Source organism: Symphalangus syndactylus, chromosome 12 (genome assembly GCF_028878055.3).
Source record: "Symphalangus syndactylus isolate Jambi chromosome 12, NHGRI_mSymSyn1-v2.1_pri, whole genome shotgun sequence".
NCBI classification, from domain to species: domain Eukaryota; kingdom Metazoa; phylum Chordata; class Mammalia; order Primates; family Hylobatidae; genus Symphalangus; species Symphalangus syndactylus.
This window is the reverse complement of record NC_072441.2, coordinates 50,655,179-50,672,692: the sequence shown is the minus strand read 5'-3', so window position 1 is coordinate 50,672,692 and position 17,514 is coordinate 50,655,179. Positions and strand designations below refer to the sequence as shown.

At 35.5% G+C, this 17,514-nt stretch overlaps 1 protein-coding gene across 3 annotated transcripts in view; it reads left to right on the top strand.

Moving 5' to 3' along the window:
* Positions 1-17,514, top strand: part of DPYD (dihydropyrimidine dehydrogenase) — an 858,879-nt gene that overhangs the window by 819,774 nt on the left and 21,591 nt on the right. For all 3 annotated transcript variants that reach the window (XM_063624340.1, XM_063624342.1, XM_063624341.1), the window contains one exon: positions 15,962-16,105. In XM_063624340.1, coding sequence (XP_063480410.1) covers positions 15,962-16,105 — 144 coding nt within the window. The remainder of the gene's footprint in view (positions 1-15,961; positions 16,106-17,514) is intronic.

Sequence of the window (17,514 nt, the reverse complement as noted above, 5' to 3'; positions counted from 1 at the left end):
TGGATAAATACAAGAGGGAAATCATTCTCTTATAAAATGGTTAGGACATCCTGAGTTTGTTTGAAGGAACAAATATTGCTTATGCTATTTTCTCCTTGAATTCACATTAGAAGACACAAATACAAATATATAATGTACATAGTCTTTAACCTAAAAAAATCTTTAGCACCACATACCTCTAGAAGAGTAGAAGAGATATGGATAGGAAAATGGAGTCAAGAAACAATAAAGACACCTATCTCAGGAGTTTTCAGGTATGGACTTAACCCGACTCAATAACATACAGTAATGTCCACCCTCACCTCTCTTTCTTTGTGATAGTCACTCATCGTTTTCTGGGATAATGCTGGAAATAGAACAAGGTTTATTCTTTGCTTTTCTATGATGGCAAATTTTGAAGTTTTATACATCCAAAATTTGGACTTTCATTTATAAATAGGGTTTTAGGAATGATGATGTAATTTCCATGTAGCATCACCCTAGGAGTAATGAGTTGCCATTACTGTATTATGGCTACTAACAGTGATGAGAAGGAGACTTAGAACTGAGCCAGTAAGTATTTAGAAAACACAATGCATTTTACCAAATCTAAGACATGCATTTTTTCATTTTTAATACCTCTGAATCAGTTTGTCTTACAACTGATGATATCCTCAAATTACCAGATGCTGAATGTGAAAAAGTTTTAGCAATATTTTAAACAATGTATTTTCCTTATATTTTCTTCTTTATTGTATGAATAAACAATGTATGATAGCATCTTAAATGTGATGAAATATAGAGCTGTGCTTTTATTTTGTAATAAATGAAGGTAAAATTATTTACTGTTTTGGTAGTACTTATAACTGATATTCAAATATATCAACATATACCATCTCCAAAACTCCCCTAGACAGAGAAAACACATTCTCTTGGAAAGATCTTCCAGAAAAGGAAATTGAAAATCTCATCCTGATTCTGTTTAGAAACTTACTTTCTCAAATCTAACTAATGGGATATTGGGCCAGGTAGATTAGTGAATTCCACACATAATCCCCCCAAACTCAATTTATTCATTAAATTCACTTCTTCTTCCTCTATGAAATGGATTACTAAGGCTAGAGGACTAACCAGCTAGATTAATTTGTTACCTTTTCTTACCTTTCCTTTCTGATAGTCAATAATGAAAGAAATGCACAAGTCAGAAAGAAGCAGTAACACAAGGGCCCAGATTATCCCTAAATGGAAAAACCATCCCTGGATAACACAGAGCCCGCTGTGCTTTAAATCTTTCTATAGGATTCAATTCAAAATATTGGAGTAGAATATAGATACCATATATGTATTATGTATATGCATTGTATGACTATTTGCATATACGCACAGTAGGCACACACATATTTAATTACACAGTTACATGTGTTAAAAAGGCTTTGACCACAATGTTCTGAAAACCACTCTTAAGAAGCAAGAATGTGCATGTTAAAGTTACTTTCTGGGCTAATAGAGATGAGGAGAAAAGTTATTGGGGTTTGCAAATTTATTTTAAACAGATTCCTTAAAAATACCCACTGACCTACATTTATTGAAAGAAAAACAGTCAACTACAAATGTAATTGTTATCCTGTCAGGAATTTATTAATAGACAGGCTGTTGTCATCTTTGTTTAAATGCTCTAAGTTGACAGAATTTCATTTACATTAATGGGTGGAAAGTCCTTTTCTTACTTGTCCAACAAACTGGAGACAAAGTGCCTGCCAATGTTTTAATTTCTGTTTCATGTTCTAGTTAGAGAGTGAGAAGAATGCTTTCACTCCACAGTGTCATGAATATGATAATCTATGGAAATCACGGGAAAGCAGGTACTTAAGTTAAGCATATACTGTACTACAGGAATCCCTGATGAATTCAAATCTCTTCTGTTTAGAGAAGATGTTGTTGCCTGTGAAGTGACAGACTGCCAGATGTTGGTGAAGTAGCATGGTAGCAGGCTCAGATCTTAGCATCTTCCCTAACCCCCACAGATGACAGCATCTAGTTTAGGCTACAGAATGGTCTTGCTTTCATTCTTTAAGCACTAGTGTTTACATTTACCCGTCAACTATCAAATCTTCATTTTCTTCATTTTACTTATTTAAACATGTGGAGCACAAAATTACATAACTGTATGAGCAATCCTGACTTTATACAGTGTATGCAGTCTAAATGTGAAATAAGCAGTTCTCCATCACGTACAACATGCTTAATCCATTGACTTCCCTTATAAATGCTGGAGAAATGGTTTGCTGAAGGGATGGGAAATGTTAACTATATCATAATATTAAGCACAAGGCAAAATATTTTAAAAGCACATTTTAAAAAAATAAATACATTAAGATAGTGTCATTGTGTACATAAGTAGTTCACAAAGTTAATAATAGAAAGCTATGAGACATTGCTAGAATTTCTATAATAAAAATAATGTTGATGATAAGAATTTCTATAATGATGGCAAAGAGGCCTATTAAGTGCCTATTGTGTATTAAGCTCTGGCTTCAGTCTACACAATTTATATAAATTATATAATCTTTACAGCTTTATAAAATATTATTCCCATTTTATGAGTGAGGAAACTGAGATCTGACAAAAGTTAAGCAAAACACGACTAAGTCAAAAACCTAGTAGAAATGGAGCCAGAATGGGAAGCCAAGCTAAGTTCAAGACTGTACTGTGTATAAATGTACAATTACCCAGTACCTTCATTCATTCAAGAGTGTACAATGAGCCAGGCATTGTTCAAGGTTCTGGAAATTAGTAAATAAGATTAGTGAACATTTTATTCTAGTAGCTCATACCTTTTAGAGGGGTTGGAGATTTTTAAAAATAAGCAAATAAATGATGTGAATATTTTTTAAAAGGAGATGTGAAGAGTGTGATTTGAAAGGCCTACTCTAGATTGGGTGGTCCAAGAGTGCCTCTGTGAGGAGGTGACATTTTATCTGAGTCCTAAAACATGTGAAGGATCCAACCATGCAAAGATTCGGATGCAGACCAAAAAAAAAAAAACCCAGTAAATGTAAAGGCCCTAAGGTCATATGATCTTATAAGATTTTTCAAGAATAGCAAGAACAATATGGCTGGAGTGTAGTGCGTAAAGGGGACAGTGGTTAAAATATATTGAAGAGGTGGGCAGGGGCCAGATAAGCCTACAGTCATGGTGATGTTTTCCGATTTTATTCTAAAAGCAATGAAATCATTGAAGGATTTTAAGCAGAGGAATGATCTGTCATAGTTTGTATTTAAGACAACTTCTCAGGCTGCTATAAGGAGGATACATTATACCAAGTCAAAAGAGAAATCAGGTAGATTGGTTAGGAGGCTATTGCAGTAGCCCAAGGATGAGGCAATTGAGCCTTGGACTAGAGCCATATCAATGGAAATGGTGAAAAGTAGAGAGATTTGGGGTGTATGTACTACCCAGCAAAGGAGACAGTTAGAAGTGATGTAGGATGAAAAACAGAATAGTGGGGGGTTTGTTTATTTTTTTAAAATAGAGATAGGGTCTCTCTATGTTGCCCAGGCTGGTCTCAAACCCCTAGGCTCAAGTTATACTCCCGCCTCAGCCTACGAAGTGCTGGGATTACAGGAATAAGTCACTGTGCTCAGCCATAGGATAGTGTTTTCAGAAGGAAAGAAGGGTCAACTAGGTTTAATGATGCTGAGAGATAAAGTTAGATGAGCACAAGCAAAAATGTGGCCACAGGATTTGCACAATAAAGGTTGTTGTTAACTTCATTATGGAAGCATTTCAATTGTTTGGAATGGAGGACAAATTCCTGAAAAGGGTATGTTGAGGAGTGAATAGGAGGTGAAGGTGTGAGGACAGACACTATTAAAAATGCTTAAAAGAAGTTTGAAGGGAAGTAAATTAATGATGCCTGAAAGTGGCTGTAGGGTCACAGAAATTGTTTTGTTATGCTTAGTATATTTGTTTTTAGGATGAGAGATGCCAAAGTATATCTGTGTGCTACCGAAAATAATGTAAAAATCAGGGTGAATTGTTGAATAGTCAAAGATAAAAATGACAGAAGCAAATTCCTTCAGATGATCAGAGGGTACATGAGATGGAGTCCATGAGTGTAGTCTTTTAAAGGACATAGGATACTTCTCTTAGGAGTGGAAGAGAAGACAGAGGGTGAAAGTGCAGGTGAGTGGGATTATTTATGTTTAATTCTATTGCACTAAAAGTTATTACATATTCCCTGAGGAAGAAGATCACATCTGTTTTATTCTCCATTATGTCTTCAATGGTCAGCCCATAGCATGTGCTAGACAAATTGTAAATACTCAACAAATACATCTGAAAGAAGGAGCCTTTCCCAAGGATGTAGTTTATTAGGTCCTTCCCTCAGTATCTTTTCCTAAAACACCAAAAACTTTAAGTATTGTTGGGCAAAACAGTAGCCCAAAAACTTCAGGAAGTTCATGGCCAGTGTAGAGGGAGCGGCACTAGGCTTGGAGTTGGGAGACCTAGATTTGAGATGAATTCTGATTTATGGATGTTTGTTACTGTATTCTGTAGCTGCATGGAGAAGCTATTATTTGTGGAGCACTTTGCCAAACGTATAAAACATATTTTCCCATGTTTAATGTTTCATACATGTATGGTAATTAAGTATATTAGAAAGATATTTTTATATGAAAAAACTTATACTTGCTTTTATTTTCTTTCCAATATAAATCTCTTGCTTAGCATAGAGCTACTAAAAATTGACTTTCAAAATGATGATCATTTTATTCCAGTATGCTCTGAACTGTAACTCTAAATGGGGTTTTAGATGGATCAAAATGTAATATTTTATGTCCTGTGCTGTAAAAGGGATTAAAACAGTTATCCAGGTGTTTCTGCATAGGAGGATATTAGGTATCATATTGCATAAATATGGAAGAAAATTGATTAACCTATTCTTGCTCCAAATATAGCCTGAATCTTGTGTGCTTTTTACCCCGTATTTATAGCAGTCCCATTTTCCTCATCACCTCATTTTTGTGTTTTCCTTTGCTTCCATTCCATTGTGCAAGGCAATTTTTATTCCATTTTCCCTCATTGGTTTTTGCCCTTGACATTCTATGCAACATTTAGCCATGAAAGCAGTAGCATTTTGAAGGTGGATTTCAAAAGCAAATTATTTCATCCAAGTACTCCTAAGGCACTGGAAGGACTGTTGCTGAGAAAATCTTTCTTTATGTGTTGTTAATACTCTGTGACATTTTTATAATTCAGAGCACTCACATCATCTTTACATTATTTATTATATTGTGCATAAATGAGATCTATGCACAATGTAATAATACTTTGGTTCTATAATGCTTTAGAGTTTTCAAAATAGTAACAGCTGCATTTTAATCATCTATTTATGCTTTTCCTATTTTAAATAGTTGTGATGAAGAACAAATGGGCAAGGTGATTGTTGTTACTTCTGTTTCACACAGATGAAAATTGAGGCTCACAGAGGGCAAGTGGCTTGCCCCAGGTCACTCAGCTAGTTTCTGCATTCTAAGATCAATGATCATTCTGCATATTGCATTGCTTTAGTAGAAGGTTCTATTTTTCTCCCAAATCCTAAAACTCTAATATGTACCAAATGCAACCACATGTGTATCTATATTTTATTCTTACCTCTTTAGTAATTTCATGCCTGTTATCATTTATATTCACTTCTAATATTTGTGGTTGATTTTCTGTAGAGTGTGTCTCAGGTGAGTTTGTAACTAGACATCAAATTTTGTCAAGATAATTACAGCGTAATGTTAGTTATGAACTGTATGAATTTCCCAATTCATACAGCGTTTTAACAGCTTTCATTAAAAAAATTTTTAGTTCTATTAATTTTCTGTACCGATTTCATTATTTAATAATGAAGTACAATAGCTCTAATATCTTTAGTTTTACCTTTTACTAATGAAGCCTAAAACAGTTTATGAACCCATCCAACCTTGGAAGTTTGATAAACATGATCCATGATATCCATATGTTATAGCCTAATAGACTCAGAATGTTCTATAGTTAAGCAGGATGGAAAGAGTTATAATTTATGACTCAATCTGATGTTTCATTCACAGACAATGTGATGCCACCTAGGCATAAACCCTAAGGAATTCTAATTGTGAATTTGAAAACAAAACAGATCATATCACTGGGAGGGACCTCATAGATCATGTAGTCAAACCCCCTCATGTTACCGGTGAGAAAACTGAGACACAGAGGGAGTCACCAGCCTGCCATAGGTCACAAAACCAGCTGACAGCAAAGCGAAGATCAGAGCCCCATCTCCTAATTCCCAAGTGAGTACTGTTTCCAATATGCCACATTACCTCCCCCAGCAAGATGCCTCCCATGGGGCATTGCTTCTTGAAGATGAAGTATATTAAATTCACATTTGGCTGCTAATCATTTTCTCAGCAGCTCTATGGTATTTCATTAACTTCTGCATGTAACACCCTGGCCTTTCACCTGTATTAACTTGAGCTCATTAAACTTGAGGCCAGTAATAAACAGGACCAAACTAATTCAGATATTTTGCTTGGTATGTGTTCAGCATTTTTTTAAATGGTTTCTACTGTGCGAAACACTTCCCCTTCACAATTTGTGGAATAAGTAAAACAGGAAGCATAGATTTCAAGGAATGGAGTATGTAGGTAGTATGCTTCTTTAAATAAATAAAAAGTATATTTAAAACCTACCTTATACAAAACATTATGAGGACTACAAAGAAATATGAGTGGCAGCATAGCACAGAGTCTCACATCAGGCAGACTTGGATTTGAATCCTGGCTCTGCCATTTATTAATGGTCAGAATTGTAGCAAGTTACTTAGTCTTTATGCCCCTCAGAGTTGTTGTGTATAAATGGACACTAGAATACCCAACTCATGGATATTCTTTATCTTCATTGCAGTAAGGAAGAGATAATGTACTCATGTGCTTTGCAAAGTGTCTGGTATATAGCCATGATCAGTTAATAAGCTGACATATTCGTGAAGGTGATGATGATGGTGCAGTTCCTTCCCTCTCCCTTGTTAAATTTATAATCGCCTCTCACTCAGCCATTTTTGAAGAAATTGATTTTCCCCACGTCTCCTCCCCTACCTCATCATCTCTACAAAATATAAGCAAAGGTCCTTTAGAATACGAGGAAAGTAAAACTAAGTCATTTTACCCATCCCAGGTTGTCCACCAACACTGCTTTATGTTCCATTTGACTAAGAAGTAAGTCTTTGGCAGCTCATAGACTATGCAGGCCCCAGTTAACAAAGTTCCTACGTAATTTTAAAAGTTAAGAATCTGACTGAGCAGGGGATGGTGATAAAGGAGGGGTCATCTACAGAAAGATGACCAACAAAGAGGTAGAAATAGAAGTCTGTCAGGAAGAATGACAGCATTCAGGAGTTTCAAGGCAGAAGCCATTTTGAGTCAGGGTGAGGCAGTCAGCAGGCAGTGTGGGAGTGAAGATCAATATTGGAGCCTTGGTGTGGGGACAGGTAGTCAGTGTTGGTTCTCTGTTTCCCAAATACTACGTGTATGAGTTCTCCAGAGAAACAGAGCCAATTCCCATATTAGATTCCCTCTTATATATCCATACATAACCAGTAGGTTATATATTCAATTCCCTCATATATCTATATGCAGCCTATTGGTTATATTATTATAGCCAACAGGTTATAGGTTATATCTGTATGTAACCCATTGGTTATATATAGGTATGTAAAAGGGAATTTAATATGGGAATTGGCTCACGTGATTATGGAGGCCAAGAAGTCCCATGACATGCCATCTGCAAGCTGGAGAACAAGGAAAGCTTGTAGCGTAATTCAGCCTGACTCTGAAGGCCTAAAAACTGGGGGAGCCAATGGCATACTTAACTCTATGCCTGAATCTGCAGGCCTCAGGACTGGGAGACGAAGGAGGCAGCAGATGGTAGAGGAGAAGGCTGGTCGAGTGCTATAAGGCCTACAGTCCAAAGGCCCAAGAACCTAGAGCTCTGATATCCAAGAGCATGCGAAGATGGATGTCCTAGCTCTCACTCCAGAAGAAAGAAATAATTTGCCTTTCCTCCACCTTTCTGTTCTACGCAGGACATCAACCAATTGGGGGATGCCTGCCCACATTTTCTTTACTCAGGGCATATTTTCTTTACTTGGTCTACTGATCCAAATGCTAACTGCTTCTGGAAACACTCTGACAAACACACCCACAAATAATGTTTTACCAGCTCCCTGGGCATCATCTCTTAACCCAGTCAAGATGATACATAAAATTAACCATTACACCATAGAACCCTTTTTTAATTTTCTACTATAACAGCTTTGAAAATAATGATAACCTTAGAACTCATCTAGTTCACTTTCCTACCACTACCAGAATCCCATCTCCAACATTCTGGATCATTCTCCCTTTCTGCTACCGCCATCATCCTACAGTCCACCCTTCCTTCTGCCACTATGAGGATCTGGTCACACATTTTCAAATATCTGGTGTTCCCATACACCCTAAAGAATAAAATCCAAACACTTTGCCCAGAATTCAGAGCCCTATCTATAGATATTCCAGCTTCATCCCCCACTATCTGCCTGACATTTAGTATATTTTAGCCATATAAGGATAAGCTCATCCTGTAGTTCCTTCACTTCATTTCCTTACTTCTCTTCTCCTCCTACAACTAGGCACTGCTTTCCCCTTTCAGAATTTTTCAGCATAGTTTAAATTCCTCCTTCACTGTAAAAATTGTATTAACCTCTGAGCTGGAATTAATTGCTCATTGGATCTGGGTTACATCAGATTGTTTGTGCATGTTGTCCTCTACTTATCTTACTTCTCCTTACAATGACGTATGTAAGCCAGATGTCAGCTGACTTTACCCAGTCCTGTCCTTCTGGAGATTGCTACAAAATCCCCAGAGATTCTGTTCTCTAGGTTGCTTCTGGCTATAAATTCCAGCTGTCATTGAATTCTGAATCTCCCTCAAATCTCCCTCCTGTTGGTTTCTATTCTTTTCAGCTATATGCCAACCCAACCATGAAACTCAACCCTGTTTCCCTGATTTTCCTCCAAATTTCTCACCAAGACATGTAAGTGTGTGGCAGATGTTCTTAGACAGAGGCTATGGAGGAGGATTTAGATTGAAGCAATGCAAACATCTTAAAATTAAACAGTGGCTCTCCCTGTTTATAAATGTCCTTCAGCCTCATACCAACAGGCTTTGCTCCTTCTCTCTTGCCCTCTCTTTTCACACTTTCTTTTACCCTCTCCTCTCTTTTCTATTCCCCCTCTCCTTCAAAATTCTACCTTTCTCCATGCATAATGGTTGGACCATCTGTTTGTTCTGGTTTCTCCTAAAACATGCCATCAATTTCACATTTCCTAAATCCCAACCTAGAGGTATTTCTTCAAAAATACTTACTTTAAAAAATGACAGTTTTTAAAGAGAGATCTGATGTGAGTTATTTAAATTGTTTCAATATTAAAATAATAATTTTCTTTTCTCAGTTCCTTTGAATATGACTTAATCATCTTCATAAGGCTATAAACTGCTTTTGGAAGGAACAGCCTCCTGGTCCTCTTTGTGGCCTAGGCCCCAGCACCTGTACAGCACTTAGCAGAAAGCAAGTCTTATTTCCATCATCCTTTGCTGGCATTCCATGAATGTTAGACTTTCTTCTCTTGATTGACTTTATTCCTAATTCATGATCCGACTTCATCACTTCACAACAAAATGTGCTCTGCCTGCTTTTCCCAGGGGAAGTGCGTCGCCCTCTTGTAGATTGTGAACGATGGAGCAGAGGGTTAGCAGTCCATTGGCTCCTCGGTGCCTTTTCCAAATTGTCACCCGTCTCCCTCCACTGTTTATTCCACCTGGAGGATTCTCTTCCCCTTTCCCGACCTCACGCCTCCATCTGCACCACTTGCCATCCTACCTTCACCTTATGCTTCAGAGTTTAGCTCAGATGACACCTCTTCTAGAAAATCTGTGACCCCTCAGCCTGGGTTAGATACACATTGTCACTGCTCATGTAACAGTTTGTGTCACTTCTGCCACAGCCCTTGTCACAGGGCATTGCAATTGTTATTAATATAGTCTCTTTAAGGTCACACACTATCCTTTCTATATAAATTTCAAGTGTCTGGCTCCTTATAAATGTTTTCTGAATGTATGAATCACAGCTTTTCTGTAAGTACGATTTTTTTCATGTCATATTTAAAAACCTATTTATATACTTTAATTTGTTTCTGAAAGTAATTGTTTGGGATTGCTTGACAATTAAAACAACCAGAAAGATTTTGTAAATATATTCAAGATAATCATTCATTCATTTATTCATTTATTCATTAAGCTTTGAAAAATTATATTCAGCACCTATTATGTGCTGGATCAAAGTTACCTGTCTGGGATCTCCACCTGGGCAGATGGACACATAAGCTAATGATGATAAGGCAGTGCAGTAGGCGCAGAGATTAAAATATGCCCAGGATATTCTAAACCACTGGGCAGGGAGGGTAATCAGTAAAGGAGATTACTTAGGTGTTATGAAGACTGAGCTGAAACTAAATAGCCTAATTGGCATGTACCAGGTGAAGAAGACAGGATGGGGTATTCTGGCAGAGGGGATGCATGAGCAAACATGGAAACACAGAGCACAGTACACAATGCAATAGAAGCAGTTAAGGCTTATGGGAATAAATTGGCAGGCATACATTTTGCAAATATTATTCCATTTAATGCTTATACCAACATCGTGAGTTTGATACTGTCATTCTCATTTCATTGATAAGGAAAATTAGTAGTAGAATAGTTAAGTAATTGGCTCATAGTCACACAGCTAATGAGTGCAAAACTGATTTTAATGCAAATTTGACTTCTAAATTATTTCCCTCATCACTATGTGAATGTTGACTTTCTACTTTCACTATGAAACATGAACTATCTCTGCTTTTTACCAATGTAGAGATCACACATTTAATCAAAAGTTGAATGCTTACATTTATCAGGTTAAACTAACACTCATATTTTATATATTTTACATGTCCAATGCCAGTGTACTGATTTGCATCATTGGCCATCACATAGCACTGTGGTAACATGTAATATGTGGATGGACTTTCTGTCTCTGTCTTTTTATTGTGTTCCACTGTCCAAATTTGATAATAACATGAAACATTGCTTACTGTTATATCAGTGATTAAGCATTACATGCCAGTTACATATGGGAAAATCTGAGCTTCTGATTCTAAACCATGCTAAAACTGATTTTGAAATAAAAATCAGCATCAAATGTGAGTAACTGATTACTTTCATAATTGAAAAGAGGAAAGAAGAAAAGTAATTGAATTCACAAAGTACAGAACAGAAAAGAGACTTCTCATCTCTATCTCCTGTGCTACCTTGAATCATGCTGAGCACACAGAGATTGAAATTAGGATGAGTTAGGAACTTTACCCGGATTACTTTATTTAAACCTCACAGTGGCCATTTTATAGATAATGAAACAGACTCAGAGAACCCATGCTCTCAACCATTATACCATTTTTTTATGCTCCCATATTTTTTATTTTAGGTATCCAAGAACTACTTCAATTAGCTTTTTGAGTTTTTTAAAGATCAACTCTTTGAACATTTATTTTCTTCATTTTTCTCTGCAATTATTGGTCATTTTATTGAGTTCAAACAGTTTCCCAAGGAGTCTGGCATATTATTCCTTGAGATAACTGCAATAACCAGGTATATTTGACATATAATTCAATCTGACAGTAGCCCTTAATGAATAGCAAAAGATACTTACAAAATTAATAACAATGATAATTTGTACTACACCATCTGGAAATTGTGTAGCCTTTAATGTAGCACAGGACAGTTCCTGGCCCAGAGTGGATATTCAATATTGTATTTGTTGAATAAATGTCAAAAGACTGATAAATAATAGAGCTATGTCATATGCAAACATGTCTTTTGGGAAAAAAAGCCAACTTTTAGATATCCTTTACATGTAACTTATCCTTTAGTCTGTCAGTTGTATACACACACACACACACACACACACGAAATAGGTATAAAGGAGATAGATAGATAGATAGATAGATAGATAGATAGATAGATAGATAGATAGATAGATTGATTTCAGGTTTATACTGAATAAGATACATATATACATATATAGATATCTGATACTGAGTGATATATTCTGATATAAGCCTGAAATATTTTCATCTTTCACATATTACAATTTAGATATCAAAGTAATGACTTGTCTTTCTGTTATTGTTTCCAATTAGATAAGAGAGTGTGATTAAGAAAATAGAGTTGATCCATTACAGTACTATAGACTAGTGCTATTAGGCAACTTGCTGCCATTCTCATAAAAATTATGCAATTTAAACTGGAAGATACAAGTGCTTGCTTCTATTACAAACAAGAACCCTTTTCTACTTCATAATATGCTCAATTACCTTTAGATTGATCCATGAATAAATTATAATCCAAATAGACTTCTTTACCTTAAAGCTTTGCTGGCTTAAGGTATCACTGTTGATTCATTATGTTGTCACTTTTCTATCGGCAATGCAATGCTTTTTATATCTGGATAGAGACAGTTTTAGTGTAAGATACTGTTATCTTTAAATGACTAGGATTTAGCCTTTCTGGTGAGAACAAATTCATCACTGATGAATCCCTGGAGAAACTATTGAAACAAAAATCACACCATTTCTGAGCTTTGTTCAGTTCATCAGTTACAAAGCAGCTTTTGATAGTCCTAAAGAACTTTTTCCTTTGTTTAAGAAATATAGCATGACGCTCAAAACCTCTCACTTTGAGTTACCGCAGGCTACAACTTTTCTGTAAGAAAATAATGAATGAAGAGGAAAATCTCCTGCTGCTGGCACTGTCAGGTCCTGCTGCTTCTCCTTCTGCAATAGGAAATCAGTTAACTATATGTTCAGGCAGAGATTTGAGCTAAATGCTTTATTAATCATCACTGATTGCACACACACACAGTGGCCAACTATGCATTCATCTTCACTCTTTCTTAGCTTTGTTTTGCTTGCTTGCTTGCTTTTTCCTTCTTCCTTTTTTTTTTTTTTTGCAAGATCAGAACACAAATGTATGCCTAAATGTAGTATGTGTAAAGGTGATCGGGTGATCCTTTGGTGCAGGAGAAAATTGATGTTTTTTGTTTTCAGAAAACTTTACTTTTAAAATGTTCAGTACTTAAATAGCCTTAGGACCACTTTAATATATACAACATATTTTTTAAAGCACTTAAATTTTCAAACTAATAAGGAAAGCAAAATGTCTACAGCAGCCTTAAAGTTTTGGAAGCTGGTACTATACCTTAGTCTCTGAGAGCTCCATGTAGCAATGAGGAATTAAACAAAAGTGAACCCAATTTGATGTGGAGATGCTTGGTGGAAGGTTGAAGGAGCAGTCACTGATATTTGGTATTTTTTTTTTTTTTTTTTGCTTTCGATTTAAAAAAAAAATGGCAAGTTTTTCCTTTTAGTCCATTAATTCTTCTAACCAATGCACAAAGAAAATCCTGTAGGAATCTTTATGTTAAATTGAGATTCTCTCTTTAGGACTAATTATAAAACCAATTAGCACATTAGAAACTTAGCATGTTAGCCAGGGGAAGGCTGTGTAACATAATTTATGTATGGCAAATGTGGTCAATCATTGCAAAAAAATGACAGAAAATATCAGGCTGTTGGATATTTACACAGGCTGTATTATATTCAGCATCAAAAGATTTCAAAAATTTATTGTTATTATTACCATTGTTGAAATAATTTGAAATCATTATGGTTTAAATTTAACTACATTCATTGTCTGCATTTGGATAAATAATAATCTGAATGAAAAAATATGCTATCCTCTGATGTACATTTAAAGGAAGATAGATTAAAAGTTTCCAAGAATGATTTCTTTTGAACGGCCTTTACAAAACTCTTAGGTGAAATTAGATGATGTTGAGTAAGGTAAAGTCCAAACAGAGAACCATGTAAACCCCAACAGGGAAAATAATGGTTCCGATTTTCATGGAGCCTGCTAACCTGAGGCATCTGCTAGAACCAGAGGTCCTATGTTTCAACACTTAATCATTCTTGATAATCTTTGATTATATTAGATTAGGATTGAGATGCCCCTGAGGTATAAGAGAAGCACTCAGGGGGTGACATTCTAAAGATTTATATCATGTGGATATGTGCTCGCCACCTTATGTGGTATTATCTGGACCCCAAAGGCATTTCTTTGGCACCAAGTGTAATCCCTAACACCTCATATACCTCATATGCCCCATGAAAAAGCCATTTCATAAAAGGACATTTCATAAAAGCATTGTCTTTTCTATATTAAGGATGCTTATATATGTGATAAGGACTTGTTTTATACTCTTATTTATTTTATGCTTTTAGCAAGTCAGTATCACTTGTTTTATAGCAAAATAGATAGAAAATACTATCTCCCCCATCATATTATTTCATATTACTGCAACAATTAAATATTACAATTTAAGAAAGCATTAAGGCATAGAGATGAAGTACTCAGTTCTAGTCTCATTGTATATAAATTAATTTGGCACTCATAACATTGTTTCCATTTACTTGACTTGTTGACATAATTATAATGAATTGATAATGGAAGTAACAATCTTAGATATTTCCACATAAGTATGTTCTTTGCTAACATAAATTACAGTTGCAGTTTGCAGTTTGGCTTAATTGGAACATGGTTTAAGTTTAGCTTGCCTACTCTACTGAAGTCTCTAGAGGACCAGAGAACTCATTTTCCTGGGGCGTTATGCAAGCTGAAATGTGGAGGCCAGTGTTTTGAAACAAGTGTGATTTTTCACCAAAATACTTGCTAGGTCAGAGATCAGGATGACCTTCGAGTGCTGTAATTTTCCAAACCTCCATCAGCTAGATGAATGGGCTTTCTTCTGCAGGAGAGAGAGGGTATTTCTGCAGTCTTATGAAAGAGACCTAGCAATTCCAGGTTATAGGCCGACACAAAACATTTGGAATTCAGTGATGTCTATCACCAGCAGTATGTGTCAGTAAAAGTGAAGATCAAAGGTTCTAGAAGAGGGGAAGGACAAAGTGAAGAGAAAATAATTGTGGGATAATGAATGGTATGAGGGCATTTTCATGTTAACTTGAAACCACTTAGCATTTTTCCATGACGCCCAGGTATCTTTCTAAATGAACTTTGTAAAGTACAATTGGGTAACCTTGAAATGTAAAGCTCCATGATGTGATTTTGAATACTGATGGAGTTTGTTTAAGCACTGTAATATTTCCTCTCCTTTTCATTTCTATTTTTGCCACCATGCAAAATAAAATTTATTTTCTGTACAGAGAAATCAATATTTTTACCATTTTTGTTTTTCAGCTATTCCAGTAAATTGCAATCAACATTAGTTACAATCTTTAAAGAGATGTATTAAGAATTTGAACACAGTAAAACAGAGATACAGATGAGAACTTTGGCAAAGTACCTTTGCTATTGACAAAAGCATTTGTCAGGGACTACAACTGTGTCTATATCATGCTAAAAACCTGATGAAGGGGAAAAAAGCACCAATAGGTTTCACCTTCTGTCTATACAAACCAAACAAATGGTTTAACTAATAGCTGTTGTTTTAAGTGAATGGGTTTGGTTTGCCATTGTGAACTTTTTTCCATTTAGAAGTGTATTTTAATTAACATTTGTACATGTAATACATACATATTTGGTAAAAGTATTGTACTATTGTGTTCTTTTTAATAATTAATGGAACCTGATACCAAGAAGACTAGTGGTCCAAAACAATGAGTGAAGACCTAGTTACAGTATACATGAAACAATCCCTAGACACACATTTGTTTGTTGATAATATTTATATGTTTATATCTTCCCATTTTTCTCTTCTCTGAGCTAACATGCTTTCTTATTTGTGTGTTTTCCTTTTAGAAACTGCCAAGTTTTGGACCTTATCTGGAACAGCGCAAGAAAATCATAGCAGAAAACAAGATTAGACTGAAAGAACAAAATGTAGCTTTTTCACCACTTAAGAGAAACTGTTTTATCCCCAAAAGGCCTATTCCTACCATCAAGGTAAAAATTATGCCAACTATGTAAGTATGCCTACTTTACTGGTTAAATATAAAAATATAGTTAAAATGCTTATTTACTGCTTAAATGTATCACCAATTTGGTTTTAGAAATATAATGAAAGTTTTAAAAACATCTGTCCATGGTGAAAACTGCATTTAAATTATAAAATAACCTTTTTTATTTGCGTATTTTATACTTTTTAGAACACTGTCAAGCATGCATTTCATGGAAATTTTTATATACCTTAAATGTGTCAGGAGATATTAAGATGAAATTCCTAGTTTTCTTATAGTCATTTAAAAATTATTTTAATCCATAATTAACTCCAAGATATCTTGTATTAGTCATGTAGTACAACTCAGTTATCAATAAGCACATCAATATCAATGTGATCACTTGAAAGTTTTGGAAAAACTTTCTCTGGTTTGGCCTCTGGAAAGCCTGGACATTTATTTGGGTCTCAGGAGATTATTTTCTGGTAATAACAAAAATTGCACTAAGATGGACCTTTCTTGATTTTTTCCTTAAACTTTTCATTTTGACAGAAATGTAGATTCACATGTAGTTGTAGAAATAATACAGAGAGGTCTTGTGTACCCTTTATTCAGTTTCACCTGTTTTGCATGTTGCAAAACTATAGTATGATATCACAACCAGCATATTGACACAGACACAATCTACCAATCCTATTCAAGTTTTTCCAGTTTTACTTCTACATGTGTGTTGTATTTAGTTCTGTACAATTTTGTCATGTATGTAGGTTCATGTATCCACCACCACAGTCAAGATACAAAACAGTCCCATCACCACCAGGATTCCTCAGGTAGCCCTTTTATAACCACGCTTTCTTTTTTTCTGTCCCCCTCAAGACAGTACTGTTTCCAAGCAGTCATAATGAGAAAAAAAGGAGGTGTTATTGGATGGCATTCTGTCTGAAATCATCATCACTAAAATGTAGTTTGCAGTTACTGAGATTCATTCTTCTGTATTTGATGACACTCTACACCTACATCTCCACTTTCTGTTTGAAATATCAGCTGAAAAGCTTGCTTTTATGTGCTCTCAAGTAGACCTCACTGAAATTCATCTTTAGCAGTCAACTGGAGACTGGAACCCTTAAAAATTCCTTCTACCTATGAAGAAAAAAAAGTGTGTCTCATGCTAAAAACAGACTCAATGTTCCAAAATTTCAGCAATACAGAGTTCCAAAAGGGCAAAGGGAGTGGCTGACCACAAAGCGTGCCAGCACTTCAATGCCATCATTCTAAATAAAATGAACATTTGGGACTTTTAACAGCATAAAAGCCCCAAATCATCTCTTGAGTTGTTCATGTTAAATTATTTTTGTACCACTAAAAGTATGAACTGAACAAACTGAATGCAAAGGCCAGAACCTACAGCCCTTCACG